The sequence below is a fragment of the Podarcis raffonei genome, chromosome 8 (assembly GCF_027172205.1).
Source record: "Podarcis raffonei isolate rPodRaf1 chromosome 8, rPodRaf1.pri, whole genome shotgun sequence".
Lineage (NCBI taxonomy): Eukaryota > Metazoa > Chordata > Lepidosauria > Squamata > Lacertidae > Podarcis > Podarcis raffonei.
In genome coordinates, this window is record NC_070609.1 from 80,201,422 (window position 1) to 80,218,131 (window position 16,710).

The following is a 16,710-nucleotide window of genomic DNA, read 5'->3' on the forward strand; positions in this document are numbered from 1 at the left end:
AATGTAGACAATACTGAGCCAAATGATTTGACTCGGTGCAAGACAGCTCCCTGTGTTCCTTTTGAAACCAGTCCTCGCTTCAGACCCATGAGGACTGGAAACTTATTTTACTTTTAAGCGGAGGCATAACTCAGTGGTGGAGCACCTGCCTTGCCTGCAGAAGGCTCCAGGTTCCATTCCAATGGCATCTCTGGCTAAGCCTGAGAGAGACTCTCTGCCTGAAACCTTGGAAAGGCACTACTGCCAGTCAGTGTAGTGAACTTTGGGCTGGATGGATGGTTAGACTCAGTAGAAGGCAGCCTTCTACATGCTGAGGTGGCAGAAAAACCAACCCAGACTGTAGCATTTGTTTGTTTTTGCTCCGCCTAGGTGAACATGCTCGTCTTGGGGAAGCACCTGGGCATCCCAAAGCCATTTGGCCCCATCATCAATGGGCAGTGCTGCCTGGAAGAGAAAGTCCGCTCCTTGCTGGAACCGCTGGGGCTGAACTGTACCTTCATCGATGACTTTTTCTCCTACCACATTTTGTCTGGCGAGGTCCACTGCGGCACCAACGTCCTCCGGGAACCCTTCTCCTTCCACTGGTGGAACACAACACCCTGAAATTGGTGGGGGGAGCCTCCGGGGCCCCTCCCCACACTCTTATTTCTTCAGTACTTCTGGGCGGAGAAGATGCCTGAAGGCTTCGAAAGAACACCATCTTCTCCAGCATGTTGGACTTCAAAAATAAGAATCAACTTGGGGTCAAAAACCCCACTTAAACATGATGCACTAAACTTACCCAAACCACAAAATTATGTGAAAGATTGGCAGTGATGAGGTAGATGGGCAGAATTCTTTGGCAGAACAAGTATTTTAAAGGTTGCATGCAACTGTGACCTACTCAGAGGAGACCCACTGAAAGAAAGGGGCATGTTAGTCATGCATTGCAGGGGGTTGGACTGGGTGACCCTTAGCATCACTTCCAGCTCTATAATTCCATGATTCTTTGTTCATTAGCTCCAGTGAGTCTACTCCTAGTAGGGCTGGCATTACTTCGGGGTAGGTCCTACTGGACGCAGCAGGGATTACGTCTGAGTAAACATACACAGGACCACAACACGTTCTCTCCCCTTCCCATGAAGATTTTGCAAAGCAAGGGATGGCTGTTCTCTGCAAAGCCAATTGTCTTAAAATAAATGCATTTCCAAAGAATTCTAAAATGTATTGCTCAGCTCATTTCTAAACTGAAGTCACATCTGATCAGGAATAACACCCTTTGGTCAAACATGACAGAAGTTTAGAAAAAGGAAGTCTTCATTCAGTGGATTTTTAAACAGGAAATATCTTCATTGTTACTCATCTACAGTACTCCAAACCACTGCAATGCAGAAGTGACAGTTAAAGAATCCCTGACTGGTGGCCATCCAACCTCTGCAGAAGGCAAGCTTGCTCCATCTTCTATGTGACAGCCCTTAAGATGACTCTCTCCTCTTATCTCAGTCTCCTTTTCCCAGGATAAACATCCCCAACTCTCTCAAACATTCCTCATAAGGCTTGGTTTCCAGACCCTTGATAATCTGAATCACTCTCCTCTGCACACATTCCAACTTGTTAATATCCTTCTTAATTTGTGGCGCCCAGAACAGGACACAGAATCCCAGGTGTGGTCTGACCAAGGCAGAATAGAGCAGTACTGTTATTTCCCTTGCCCTGGACACTAGACTTCTGTTGACGCAGCCTAGAATCGCATTAGCATTATTTGCTGCTGCATGGCCTTTTGACTCGTGTTAAGCTTGGGGTCTACTAAGACCCCTAGATCCTTTTCATCCTTTTCTTTTCTGTTTAATTTATGCCCAACACTGGAAAGTATCCCTTCTTGCCCATAAGGATGATGAGTCTAGTCATCCAAAGGGAAATCAAATGGCAAGTATCTGAGGAGGATGGGATTCTGAGCATATGCAGAGTTGCATACATCTGGGTATGGCTGGGCTGTAGATCAGACCACCAATTCACTCATTTTCAGCAGAAGAATATGAGAAGAGACCCCTTCATTTATTCTTGAGATTTTGCAACAACAGCAGCAAAAAAAAAAAAAAAAGCCCAACAACTTTTGTGTCCGGATTCTGTGTGCGGATGGATTTTCATGAGGACAGACACACACACACACACACATCCTGATCTGAAAATGTGGAGAACTTGAAAAAATGAGAACCCGAAAGAAACCGAAATTGACATGGTTGGATACAACTAGGTTTTTCTTGACGTAGACCCATTGCATAGCAGGGGGTTGGGCTAGATGAACCTTCTAACTCTACAATTCTACAAATCTTAGGCATGTCAATCATGGTCAGGGATTTCAATGGGTCTACTCTGTGTAGGACCAGCATTGGCTACTACCCAAAGGTTTGCCCATAGGATTTGCTGTGCCCATTCTTTTCAACTGTGCCTCCTAACTAAGCATAATTCAAAAAGTGGACGGACTCTGGCCCACAAAAACTTGTCACACACAGTGAGCTTCGTGGCTGTGTGGGGATTTGAACCTTGGGACTCAGCTACATTGGCAAAGAAAAAGCGCTTTACAATATATGCGTTGTTTATGCATTATAACACTGTGACACCAGATGGTGCTGTGGAGTTTACAATGTGTTTAACTGAAACACTTCTCTGATGTGTCTAGATTCAGCCCTGATTCAACACTTACCATTCCACCACACTGGCTCTCAAAATGTGTGTGTGTGTGTGTGTGTGTGTGTGTGCGCGCGCGCATCGGCTTAGTTTTACATAACTTACTTTTCTATGACTGTTGCTTGATGCCTCGATGTTGTAAATACCGGTTAATCGGGGGCTGTTATCCAGTCCCATAAAGAGGCTGGCAGTGTTGAACCCTTTGCGATATTGATACCAAAGCAAGGAGATATTTTCCCGCCCCTTCTTTTTCAAGCCAGTATTTCCTTTTAAAAAAAAATTATTTGGTTTTTCAGATCAAAGTTTTACAATCACATATCCAACATACATCATAAAAACAAAATTCCAGAGAATCTCCGGGACTTCCCTCCTCCCCTTTGTAGGTCCTATTTTTAATCGTTTCCTCCTGCATCTTTTATGATCATCCAGATCTTTTACATCTCCATTATGTCCAAAATTCACCTTTAAACTACAAGCCAGTATTTTCATTGCAGATTTTATTGCCATTCTATTTCCTCTGTGCTTGCGTTCTCCTGGTCTTCTGACTCCCACCCTAAATTGCAAGGCAAATCCATGAGAGATGGGCGTGTGTGCGTGGAGTCTGCCAGCCTCCGATCGTCCTTATAGGAGGATGTTGGGCAGCCCTTGAGTATCATTGGTCATTTGACACAGATGCTAACTCTCCTGAGGCAGTGAAAGTCTTGGGATGGAAAGTTTGCCCGAAAACCTTCTGTTGGATATCTTGTCTCTGGTTCCAGCAAGAGACCTCATTTGCAATTGCCGGCTGGTCTGCTCTCAGTGGCGGGACTTGGTAGACCTGCCAGTTCTCTGGAAGCGCAAGTTCCGGAAAAGGGACCACGACTCTTCTCCAAAGCCATTGGCTTTCTACATTTTCTCCCGCCTAAAGAAGAACTTAATCAAGAATCCTGATGGCCAAGGTATGTCCTCATTTATCTGGTAGAATAAAACGCTCCTGGACAGAAATCTGAATAATAAAGCCTTTAGGAACATAGGAAGCTGATTTTCACTGAGTCTCAATATTGGTTCATCTATCACAGTAATGTCTACACTAGGGCTGGGCAATATATCATTTAAGACCGGTTTGAAGTCCACCTGATGATATTTTTTTCATAATATTTGAGCTGGTTTTCAACATCAGGATAACTCACCAGCTAAGCACTGCAATGTTATCAGCAGCTAAACCTGACAATATCACCAGCTGAACATTGCAACCTACCACAATGTCTGAAATGAGGATGGAACTATACAGAGGCGAACAGGACAATGTCCTGGCAACTGCTACTACGTAGGGGTCTGAAACAGATAAATGACAATATTATCAATCACCACACACTCAGTTTCATCAGCAGGCAAGCCAAAATGCATCCCAACAGGACTGTGGGCTTTGGGCTTGGCTACCATATGGTGAACAGGATGCGGGTGGCGCTGTGGGTTAAACCACAGAGCCTAGGGCTTGAAGATCAGAAGGTCGGCGGTTCAAATCCCCATGACGGGGTGAGCTCCCGTTGCTCGGTCCCTGCTCCTGCTAACCTAGCAGTTCGAAAGCACATCAAAAGTACAAGTAGATAAATAGGTACCACTCCAGCGGGAAGGTAAACGGCGTTTCTGTACGTTGCTTTGGTTCGCCAGAAGCGGCTTAGTCATGCCGGCCACATGACCTGGAAGCTGTATGCTGGCTCCCTTGGCCAATAAAGCGAGATGAGTGCCGCAACCTCAGAGTCAGCCACGACTGGACCTAATGGTCAGGGGTCCCTTTACCTTTACCATATGGTGGTATTCAGGACAATCCAAAGTACGGCAATGAGTCATAGTGAATACAAATAATCTGCTAGGAGGCAGAAGAAGCAGAAGTGGCAGAGATTACATATACATAATTACATATTCTAAATAGCCAAGAACCATGTCTTTTCCAGGTGTGGGAACTGAGAGGTTACTGAACTACAACTCCCATCCACCCCAGCAAGCAAGAGAAATGGCCCAGGATGATGGAAATTGTAGTTTAGCAACATCTGGAGGGCCAAAGTTTCCCTACACCTGCTCCTCAGAGTAGACCTGTTGGAATTAATGGACCCAAGGTAATAATGTCAGTTAACTTCAGGGTGTCTACTACTTAATCACGCAAACCAAGGGTGATAATTTAACTACGGTCATTTCTGGACTGCCTGTTTTTTGCCTCTTTATCCTGATTATTTGCCCCACATTTAAGGATACTGGCTATTTATCAAGAAAATTCATTTATGGGGAGGTTTTATGGCATTGTGTCAAGAAGTCTGATTTTGTTGTGATGCAGGTTGCTTGCACACCATCGCAAAACCAGCCTAAATCTGAGACCCTGAACTTGCCATTATGCAATTGAGTCCCTCTTGGAAACAGGGACACTCTGAAAGTGGCCTAAGTCATTCTTGTTTTCTTTCTAACCCACGGGCTGCTTCCATGCACTCAAAGCCTCTCCCTTCATTTTCTGTCTCCCCATCACACACGCTGCGGCAGATGGCCTGGACTCCTGGGAAATCCAGACACCTGCCAAGGGCCACTGGGAAACTGAGGAACTGTCCATAGAAGACTCAAAAAGCGTCAGTGAGATGCTCAGCCCTTATAAAATGAGCAATTTTGGGAGGAATGTTGAAGATGCTCCTGTTCAGCTCTACTGCTTTGCTGCACGTAATGGGTGAGGAACCTATCATTGTCCAAACTCAAATCCACTTAAAGATGAGGAAAGGGAGTTTTCATTTGCCCTTGTGCGGGTTCTTGTGCTTCACACTGTATTCTGCATAAGGAGAGTCCCCCGCTCAATAAATATAACCCATTAAAATGTAATGGTCACAAAAAGGTGGAGCAATTTGCATCACCAAATCCCATCAAATGAGCTATTCTTTTTTTTGTATGGACTAAAGAAGTGTGTGTTGTGGGGAGTGATGAGGGCCAGGCCCCCAGTGGCTTTCCCTTAAAAAGGTTGCTAGCAGACCATCATTCCTTGCCTCTGCATAGGAGGGGGCAAACTTTCTTTCCAGGGAGCTGGAGGTGGCCCACAATAGCCAGTTGCTGAGCCTTTTAGGACACGTGGTCCAAATGCTGTGGGTAAAAGGTCAAGGTCAAGAACCCCTGGACGGTTAAGTACAGTCAAAGGCAACTATGGGGTTGCAACGCTCATCTGGCTTTCAGGTTGAGGGAGCCGGCGTTTGTCCACAGCTTTCCGGGTCATGCGGCCAGCAGGACTAGACCGCTTCTGGCACAACGGGACACGTGACGGAAGCCAAAGCACACAGAAACACCGTTTACCTTCCCGCCGCTGCAGTACCTATTTATCTACCTGCACTGGCATGCTTTCGAACTGCTAGGTTGGCAGGAGCTGGGACAGAGCAACGGGAGCTCACCTTGTCATAGGGATTCGAACCGCCAGCTTTCTGATGGGCATGCTCAAGAAGCTCAGTGGTTTAGGCCACAGCGCCACCCGCATCCCCCAATGTGGTGGGGTAGTGATGGTAATGTGGGGTAGTGATGTTGTCCCTTAATGTCTCAGGCCCTGCAGCAAGTCTCAGCTCATCACCTTGAAAGACGAGGGCTACTGGGATGAACTGATGGATGAAGCCAGACCCACGATTGAGGTGAAGGACTGGTGAGTGCCAAGTGTCCTGTGGGGCTCAGGGAGGGTGGACACCCCAAACCAAGTTCTCAGCATGTGTGATATCCCAAGAATAGATGTGGTCAGTGAATTGGAGGCACAGGGGAAGGTCTGCTTGGACCTAGGCTTCAGCCCCAGGAGCAGTTGTCTAGAGCAGGCATGTCCAACAGGTAGATCGTGATCTACTGGTAGATCACTGGATGTCTGCGGTAGATCACTGGTAGATCATTGGCTCTCCCCAAAGAAGCTGAACAACTGTGATTCCTCTAAAAAAAGCTCAAAATTTTACATCCTCTTTCTTTGTACTTTTGTCCATTTACTGTACTTATTTTCCCCCATTTGAAGTATAACATGGTGATTTTACTGAGTCAAAATGAGAGTACCCCAAAACATTTTTTTAGGAAAAAAGCACTGCCAAGATCTCTCTCAATCACCATGTTGTAGTGGAAGACACAGTGGCGGTTGATGTGCCCAGTTGGACCTCAATTTGTCCCAGGCTCATATAATTTCTCTCTCTTCCTCCCGCCCCCCCAAAAAACAGCTTTTCAAGTGGGTATGATTCATGCTATATACTGACCGTGAAGCTGTTGTCTGCAGACTCTGAAGTCCTTAAAGAACATCAATATGAAGAACCTCGTGTGTCAACGTGGTTTCCGGTGAGCTGAGCTGAGCCTGAGTAGAAAATGCAAGCTTTGTTAAATTTGTGGAGGGTTGTCTATGGGGGGTGAAAGGGGTCCCACCAACCTCCGTCTGCTACAATGTGCAGGCCTTCTTGTGTAAATATTTCATAAAAGATATACGGTGGAATCTTGGGTTGCGAACGTGATCCGTGTTCGCAACCCGCAGCGCCGCATCTGCGTCAGCGCATGACGTGATTTGGCGCTTCTCCACATGTGCAAACCACGATTTAGTGGTTCTGCGCATGCGCGAGCGCCGAAACCCGGAAGTAACCCGTTCCGGTACTTTCAGGTTTGGGCGCATCTGTAACCTGAAAACGCGTAAGCCAAAGCATCTGTAACCCGAGGTACCACTGTATACTAGATCATGGGTAGGCAAACTAAGGTCCGGGGGCTGGATCTGGCCCAATCAGCTTCTCAATCTGGCCCGCCGACGGTCCGGGAATCAGCGTGTTTTTACATGAGTAGAATGTGTCCTTTTATTTAAAATGCATCTCTGGGTTATTTATGTTGGGATACTGCCAGGGAGACAAAGTATATCTGAGCCCCCAAGCTCGGTGCCGGACGATCCATCGATCTCCCGTAGACACGCAGTATCAGCAAATAGCGACACGAAGCCTCAGAAAACATAACCACATTCTTAGGCTGGTGCACACTCTATCAGCAGAATTCACACAGCAAAAGATGCACAGCAGGAGAGCATATTTACAGTTTATTCAGCGTTGGTCAGAACAAAGAAACCATGACCGCCTGCATCGGTATGCTTAGGCAACAACTGAAACGAAAACAACTGACAACATAAACATCCTGTGAGACAGGAAATACACAGGCTGTGACACAAATATCCTGCTCCCTTTTAAGGTGGAACGGAAATATCCTAACAATTTATGGGGCCTGCCTGGTGTTTTTACATGAGTAGAATGTGTCCTTTTATTTAAAATGCATCTCTGGGTTATTTGTGGGGCATAGTAATTCGTTCTTTCCCCCCGCAAAATATAGTCCGGCCCCCCACAAGGTCTGAGGGACAGTGGACCCCTGCTAGATGTAGAAAACCTCAAAGTGTCTTACTGACAAGCAGCTCATCTGGTCGACTACCTGTGAGCTTCCTCTTCTTTAACATCAGGCAAGAGGAGAATGGGGACAAAACTAGTCTGCCTCTGCCTCTCCTTGGCTCTGGCTCCCCCTACTGTTGGCTTCCCGCCTTCCGCCCCCTCCAGCCACCGCTGTGGGGGGAGAGGTTGCATCCTGGAAGGGCTGGTTTCTTCTCCGCATCCTTCCCCAGACCCAGCAGCCTCCTCTCTTTCTCTCTCCTCTACAGGTTTCACGCACTATTTACGACTACCCTCAAGGTGTCCGTCATATCCTCTTTGAACACAAAAGGCACATGGAAGGCTGTCATCCCAACTTCCATAAGTACATCTTCCCAGAGCAAGGCCCAAGTGAAGACGGGGAGCCATCCTGGCGTAGGATGAGGGTGTTGCAAAGCAGCATCACACTTCACCCACCACCAAAGGCAGTAGAGGATGGCTATTACATTCCCTCAATGAGGCGTTGTTCTTTTTTTTCACGGTGCATAATAAGGAAAGCTCGGAACAGGGGTAGGAGGCAGGGGGATACAGAGAGCCTTGGACTCAGCGCCTTGTCCAGCGGTGGGGAAATCCACACCTCCAGTGGAGCAGAGGGGGAAGGGGGCAGCCGAGCGAGAGGAGGGCTTGAGGATGCTACTGAGAGCCCAAGTGCGGCTAGCCAGGAAGCCGTTTCTATCACCCAGCCTGCACAAAGGGGTGAAATGTAAGGAGGGGAGATTTGGGGTGTCTAAGTTCTTATGTTGGGGGAGAAACCGGAAGGGGCCACTCCCAGAATCTGCAACTGACTAAGACGGACATGAACTTTGTGGTTCTGCACTGCAAATAGTTTGCACCAATAAAACCTGTAATAATAATAATAATAATAATAATAATAATAATAATAATTTATTATTTATTATTTATACCCCGCCCATCGGGCTAGGTTTCCCCAGCCACTCTGGGCGGCTTCCAGTAAAACACTAAAATACAATAACCTATTAAACATTAACCTAAAGACAGGTCGGAGTCCTGCCTGGTTACTCATGAGCAACCACCAGCAGCGCCTGACAAAAGTAAAAAGCCGTCACACCCCTTCTTAGCACAATCATACCTTCTCTCATCTGCGCTATATTTTGCACCCAGTTGTAGCTTCGATTTTGCGTTCTCTTTGCTTCTCTCAACTTGTATCTTATGCAGATGCTCTGCTTCTACAAATCTGTGATCTGGAAGCATGTCTGAATATGAAAGCAAGGCAAGAGATGGGATGGCAAGGAGGGTGGTGAAAACCAACTACGTACCTCTTTTTTATTTTTTAAGTGAGATGGTTTTGGGATAGCAAGGTGTCCTCTTCCCCCACCCCCATTGGATAGGGCACATTGCAACGATGGGTGGCAATCTGAACTTCTTTTTTATGGTTTAATGCTGCAGATCATGGCATCAGTGACACTGGCATAGATCTAAAAAGAGACCCCCTATTTTAACCCTATGTGTTGAACCAAAGGTGAATAGTTCCGGAAACTCTGCTAATGCCATCTTGGTAGTCAAGATAACACCACAATTAATTGGTAGCTGTTATAGCAACGAGCTCATATATGCTTATATTTGCTTGCTTTGATACAAGCTTGGGGCTTGGGGTGCTAGGCTCTGAGTCCACAAAGGGGAACTATCTATAAGATTAGGTTTTGGCCACCCAAGCCCTCAACTGGGCAGGTGAAGCAATGGGATGTCCTAGGCAATGAAATGTATGCTGCTTTGCATATGCCGAATGTATTCACTTTTGCTTGGGTGTGGACAGACCATCTCCTTGCTGCAGTGTCTGTCCTGCATCTCTGCAAGAGAAGGCCAGGAGATCTGGCTTCCTGTAAGCCTATACATTTCTTAATAAAGCACTAGAATGGATCATTCTCGTGTCTTTGGCCTCCTTCTTTGTCATACCTGCACCCAGCCACTCCCACGAGCCCTCCTCTGGGTCTACGGTTCAGAACACCCTGGTACCAGACTTTACCTTAAACATGACTTGGAAGGCATAAGCAAAGATCCTGGCCTCTTAATGGCTAATATCACGCTAACCACACGTGCCAGCAAAGTTTGATTATCGCCTCCTGTTGGGAAGAATGGAGTTCTGCACAGACAGTGAATGAATCTTCCTGCAAAAGTGAAACTATGAATCAGGAAACAAACAAAATAAACAATCAGTCATTTCTTATGCAGTTCATGTTCATTTAGCTAGAAACTAGCCCAAGGCGAACAAAATAACAAATAGACCGGAACTTGCAGGAAATAAACAATGGGGCAAATGAATAAGGGCGCCATGACACACTCCCGCCCAAAAGACTTCTCCCTTCTCCATAAGGTAACCTTGGCCCAAAATCATACAGGGAAATCCTCACTTCTGATCTAGGTGGTTGTGAGAATAAAAAGAGGAGGGAGAGAATCACGGACGCCTCCGTGAGCTCCTTGGAGAAAAAGATTGGCAGCTACAAATGTCATTCATTCAGGCTGCGCCATCTCTCCAGGCTTTCAGAATAGGGAGGTGTCCTTTTTACTCTCGGGATCAAGGTGTATGATTTGCTGCCCACTTATATTGTGACCTTTCTGCTTGGAAAAAGCATGAATGCAGTCTTGTCACTTTTATCCCAAGGAATAAACTAACCTGTAATCCTCTGGGGTGTGAAGTTATTGTGGGTGTAAGGTTATGGGTATAAACACATATTCACAACAGATACACAGTTCAACTCCAGTAGAAGATCCTAAACTTCTTGGGTGGTGCACGTATCCTGACAACTTACCTATCTAAAAGTGAAGATTAACTCTTCTAGGCAACAAGGAACAGAGCAGAAGCTCTACTGCAGGGGTCAGCAAACTTTTTCAGCAGGGGGCCAGTCCACTGTCCCTCAGACCTTGTGGGGGGCTGGACTATAGGGGGGGGGGGGATGAACGAATTCCTACGCCCCACAAATAACCCAGAGATGCCTTTTAAATAAAAGGACACATTCTATTCATGTAAAAACACGCTGATTCCTGGGCCGTCTACTGGCTGGATTTAAAAGGCGATTGGGCCGGATCCGGCCCCTGGACCTTAGTTAGCCTACCCACGATCTACTACTTCCACCCAACCAAGCTGGATCTGACAGAATTTGGGGTGTGTGGGGGTGCCTGAAATGCAGCCCCCCCATTGGCTCACTCACTTGCCGTGTTTCTCCTCAGCTAAGTTGGACCTGCACACCACAAATCAATAGTCCTTTCCCAACATGAGCTCATCCCTGCTTACGTGTTGTTCACATGAGCTTGCTGAGACGCATCCTGGTTACAGTGATTTGAAATAGCTGCCGGATGTTCCACTCCAACCCTGCTTGACTTTCCTGCCTGTGTCCTGTATCTGTTTAGCTCGTGGGCAAAGTGCCCCTTGCTCTTCTGGTCTGCTCCTTGCATGGTCCACGAGCGCCTCTCTTCCTGTTCTCCCTCCAGCCTTCCTGCAGGCCTAAACCCAGCATCCTTTTCTATTGTAGCCAGCACTGTGATGTTAAGTGTGAGATAGATATGGGACAGAAGCCCCAGTACTATGCATGAACAAAGAAAAGGACTTACAGTGGTACCTTGGGTTAAGTACTTAATTCGTTCTTTCTTCTTCTTTTTTTTAAAATTTTTATTGGTTTTTTAACACATATTAAAAGACAATACAAGACGATACATAAACAAACAAACAAACATATAAACACGTATAATTTCTTAACATTTTTTCCTTAAACATTCTTTCATCGACTTCCCCATACCTCCCTTTTCTGCATCCCTGTTTTAAATCTTTCCAGCAACCCCTAATTTCAACTTATAACACTTTTTTTTTCCTTTAAGTCCTTTTTCTCATATCCAATTGTTTGTCCCTGCAATTCTATTTTACATGACCCAAGACATTTTAACACTCATTAATTTTGCAACAGTTCTTAAGATAAACTTTAAATTTCTTCCAATCTTCTTCCACCGTCTCTCTCCCTTGGTCACGGATTCTGCCAGTCATCTCCGCCAGTCCCATGTAGTCAATCACCTTGGTCTGCCATTCTTCCAGTGTGGGTAGTTCTTGTGTCTTCCAATACTTTGCTAAAAGTACTCTTGCTGCTGTTGTAGCATACATAAAAAACGTCCTATCTTTCCTTGAGACCAATTGGCCCACCATGCCCAGGAGAAAGGCCTCTGGTTTCTTCACGAATGTGCATTTAAGCACCTTTTTCATTTCATTATAAATCATTTCCCAGAAGACCTTGACCCTTGGGCACGTCCACCAAAGGTGGTAAAAGGTACCTTCAGTTTCCTTACATTTCCAACATTTATTATTGGGCGTGTGGTAAATTTTTGCAAGCTTGACTGGGGTCATGTACCACCTATAGATCATTTTCATAATGTTCTCTCTTAAGGCATTACATGCCGTAAACTTTATACCGGTAGTCCATAACTGTTCCCAGTCAGCAAACATAATGTCATGACCAATATCTTGTGCCCATTTAATCATAGCTGATTTAACCGTCTCATCCTGTGTATTCCATTTCAGCAGCAAGTTATACATTCTTGACAGATTTTTAGTACTGGGTTCCAAAAGCTCTGTTTCTAATTTTGACCTCTCCACCTGGAAGCCAATTTTCCTGTCCTGTTTAAAAACTTCATTTATCTGGTAGTAATGTAGCCAGTCTCTTACTTTAGATTTCAACTTCTCATAACTCTGCAATTTCACTTTTCCCTCCTCATGTTCTATAATTTCCCAATACTTCGGCCATTTGGATTCCATATTAAGTTTTTTCACTTCCTTAGCTTCCATTGGTGACAACCACCTAGGGGTTTTGTTTTCTAACAAATCTTTATACCGAATCCAGACATTGTATAATGCTTTCCTGACAATATGGTTTTTAAAACCTTGATGAATTTTGACCTTGTCATACCATATATATGCATGCCAGCCGAATCTATTATTAAACCCTTCCAAATCCAAAATGTCTGTGTTTTCAAGAAGCAGCCAGTTTTTCAGCCAGCAGAAGGCCGCTGATTCATAATACAGCTTTAAGTCCGGCAGGGCAAACCCCCCTCTTTCTTTTGCATCAGTTAATATCTTAAATTTTATTCTGGGCTTTTTGCCCTGCCAGACAAATCTAGATATATCTTTTTGCCACCTCTTGAAACATTCCATTTTGTCCAAAATCTGCAATGTTTGAAACAAAAACAGCATTCTCGGCAAGACATTCATCTTAATAACTGCAATTCTACCCAACAAGGAAAGTCTCAGATTTGACCATATTTCTAGATCTTTCTTAACTTCTGACCAACATTTCTCATAATTGTCTTTAACTAAATTCACATTCTTAGATGTCAAATTAATCCCTAGGTATTTCACCTTCTTTGCTACCGTCAAACCAGTTTCACTCTGGAACTTCTCCCTTTCAACAGCTGTTAAGTTTTTATCCAGTACTTTCGTTTTCTGTTTGTTCAGCTTAAAGCCTGCTACTTGACCAAATACTTGTATTAGTTCTAAAACTCTTTTCGTACTAGTGTCTGGCTCTTGCAAAGTTAAAACTAGATCATCTGCAAATGCTCTCAGTTTATACTGTTTAGCTCCGACCTGAATCCCTTTAACCAGCTGGTCCTCTCTAATCATATTTAATAAGACCTCCAGGACCGATATAAAAAGTAGTGGGGATATTGGGCATCCCTGTCGTGTCCCTTTCTCAATAGCAAATTCTTCTGTAACCACATTATTTACAATCAATTTTGCTTTTTGTTCAGAGTAAATTGCACTTATACCATTTTCAAAACCTTGGCCTACCCCCATCCCTTGGAGATTCTTTTTCATAAAATTCCAAGAAATATTGTCAAAGGCCTTCTCCGCATCCACAAATATTAAAACTGCCTTAGTGATAATATTAACTTCCAATAACTCCATAATGTCTATTATGTTTCTCACATTGTCTGACAAATGTCTTCCTGGAAGAAAGCCCGCTTGGTCTTTATGAATCTCCCCCACCAAAACTCTTTTCCGTCTTTTTGCCAAAATGTCTGCAAAAATTTTGTAATCCACATTGAGTAATGATATAGGGCGGTAGTTCTTAACCTGGTTCTTTTCAGTCTCCGTCTTTGGTATAAGTGTAATATAAGCTTCTTTCCACGATTCAGGTGCCTTCTTCCCCTCTAAAATTTCGTTGCAGACCTCCTTCAACGGTTGCATAAGCCATTCTTTCAAAGCTTTGTAGTATCTGGAGGTCAGTCCATCAGGTCCTGGAGATTTTCCCAATTGCATATTTTGAATGGCTCCCTCAATTTCTTGATCAGTTATCTTCTGGTTCAAGATCACTCTACTTTGTTCAGAAATTTTTTGTAATCCATATTTTTTAAGAAATTCTTCTATTTCTTTTTCATTCACCGGCCCTTGTGCATAAAGTCTCCTGAAATAGCTCTGAAAACAGTTTCTAATCTCATTTGGTTTATAAATGTTCTTTCCCTCCACTTCTAAATTGGTAACCGTATTCTGTTTTTGTCTCTTCTTCAATTGCCATGCCAAAAATTTCCCACATTTATCTGCCGATTCAAATGTCTTTTGTCTCATTTGTTTTATTTTCCATTCTATCTCTTGGTTCATCAGTTCCATATATTGTCTCTGGTAAAACTTAATTTCTCTCAAAATTTCATGTGACTTTGGTTTAGATCTCAATCTTTTTTCTCCTTCTTTTATCTTTTCCAAGATCTTATCCTTTTGCTCATTCTGTCTCTTCCTTTTTATGGCATTCTGTTGTATTAGAAATCCTCACATGACGGCTTTGCTTGCGTCCCAAATTACTCTTTTTTCCACTTCTGTTCTCAGATTTATCTCAAAATAGTCCTTTACCACCTTCTGGGCCTTTTTATACACCTCTTCATCTCTAAACAGGGAGTCATTCATCCTCCATCTAAAGGAACCAGCTGTTGTTGGGTTCATCTCCATCTTTACAGCATTATGGTCGGAACAAGTCTTTGGGCAGATTTCCACTTTCTTAATCTTTGGTGCCATCCCACTAGTTACCCATATTTGGTCAATTCTAGTCCAAGTCATTTTTGCCTCAGAAAAGAAAGTTCCCTCTCTCTCAAGAGGGTTCCTTGTTCTCCAAATGTCAATCAGGTTCATATTGTCAGTCATTTCAAAAAAGGTCTTAGGTAGTCTCCCATCCTTGGAGACCACCTGTCTTTGTGCTTTATCCATATTTGTAGAGACCACTCCATTCATGTCTCCCATTAAAATTACATTATAATCCAAATAGTCCATTAATGTCTCATGCAACTTCTTAAAGAATTCTGACTTCCCTTCATTCGGTGCATAAACTCCTATTATCAATAATTTTTCTCCTTGAACTTGAATTTCAATTGCCAAATATCTTCCTTGTTCATCTTTAAATATTAATTTGGGGGCCAACTTTTCCTTTGCATAGATCACCACTCCTCTTTTCTTCACTTTATCAGATGAAATAAATTCTTGTCCTAATCTTTTATTAATGAGTAGTTTTCGGTGTACTCTGGTCACGTGAGTTTCTTGTAAACAAATCAAGTCCAATTGTTCTTTTTTTAAAATATGAAACACCTCCCTCCTTTTTCTGGGAAGATTCAGTCCATTACAATTCCAACTTAAAATTTGCAGAGACATCTTGTTATTTACTTAGTTACTCCTCCAACTGCTCCGAGCAGACCTTCTTCTGTTGGTGTTTTAATTCCAAAAGATAAGTTTGAAATATCTGGTATTTCTGCTGGGTCTGTAGTGTCCACCGTTTCCTTCCAAAGGTCCTCCTCATTCCTTGCCAAAAATTGTTCTTTATCTTGCACTGTTTTTATCTTAATTTTCTTTCCTTTGTAGTTAAAAGACAGGCCTTGCGGGAACTCCCATCTGAATGGTATGTTGTTCTTTCTCAGTAAGGTGACCAAATCCTTGTAGTAAGTCCTCACTTCCAAGATATATTTAGGGATATCTTTAAAAATCTGCACACGAAAGTCTTCAATCTCAAGAGCTCTTTGGAAATGTAAATTTAATATCTTATCTCTCTCCTCCTGAGATCTCAGAGTTATTAAACAGTCTCTAGGGCTCTTTCTGTTTTGTTTCCTGCCCAGTCTGAAAGCAGTTATTATCTTAAATTCCTCTTCTTTCAAGCTGTCCTGCCAAAATTCCAAAAATTCTTTTGTAAGGTAGTCTATCAGATTGTCCTTTTCATTTTCTGGAATCAATCTTAATCTTAAATTTCTACTTTTCCTCTGTAATTCCAGTAGAGACAGGGCAGCATCATGTTCTTCTAGCTTTTTACAGACTGGCGCCAACTTTTCCTGTGCATTTCCTGCAGAAACTTTTGCTTCCTCTGCAGAGATTTTCGCTTCCTCTGCAATCTTTCTAGTTGCCTCACTTTCTTGGACTAATTTATTTATTGTCTCTGTATTTTTGTCTAGTTTTGTTGACAGTTCAGTCAGCTGTTTAGAGTTTTCAGTGCTCTGCTTTGTGAGCGCTTCCAGAGATTCATTTATTCTAACTAATGCATTGGCCACTGCCACAGTATCCATGGGAGAAGTTGTAGCAGGTGCAATTGGATTTGTTACTGAGGCCCTTCTCTTGTGGTCAACTTTACTCTTAGCTCTCGTTACTCTTGCTTCTATTGGGCCACTCATA

General features: G+C 43.8%; 2 protein-coding genes across 2 annotated transcripts in view; both read left to right on the plus strand.

Annotated features, from left to right (window-relative positions):
* Positions 1 to 1,027, plus strand: part of LOC128419869 (protein-arginine deiminase type-1-like) — a 32,891-nt gene extending 31,864 nt beyond the window's left edge. The window contains exon 16 of the mRNA XM_053401071.1: positions 370 to 1,027. Coding sequence (XP_053257046.1) covers positions 370 to 603 — 234 coding nt within the window. The 3' untranslated portion in view covers positions 604 to 1,027. The remainder of the gene's footprint in view (positions 1 to 369) is intronic.
* Positions 1,028 to 3,004: 1,977 nt separating this feature from the next.
* LOC128420341 (F-box only protein 44-like) lies at positions 3,005 to 11,539 on the plus strand. Its single transcript, XM_053401946.1, has 6 exons — positions 3,005 to 3,605; positions 5,179 to 5,356; positions 6,209 to 6,304; positions 6,852 to 6,966; positions 8,306 to 8,537; positions 11,523 to 11,539. Exons 1-6 carry the CDS (start codon positions 3,374 to 3,376, stop codon positions 11,537 to 11,539), a joined length of 870 nt encoding a protein of 289 aa, XP_053257921.1. The 5' UTR covers positions 3,005 to 3,373.
* The last annotated feature ends 5,171 nt before the right edge of the window (positions 11,540 to 16,710 follow it).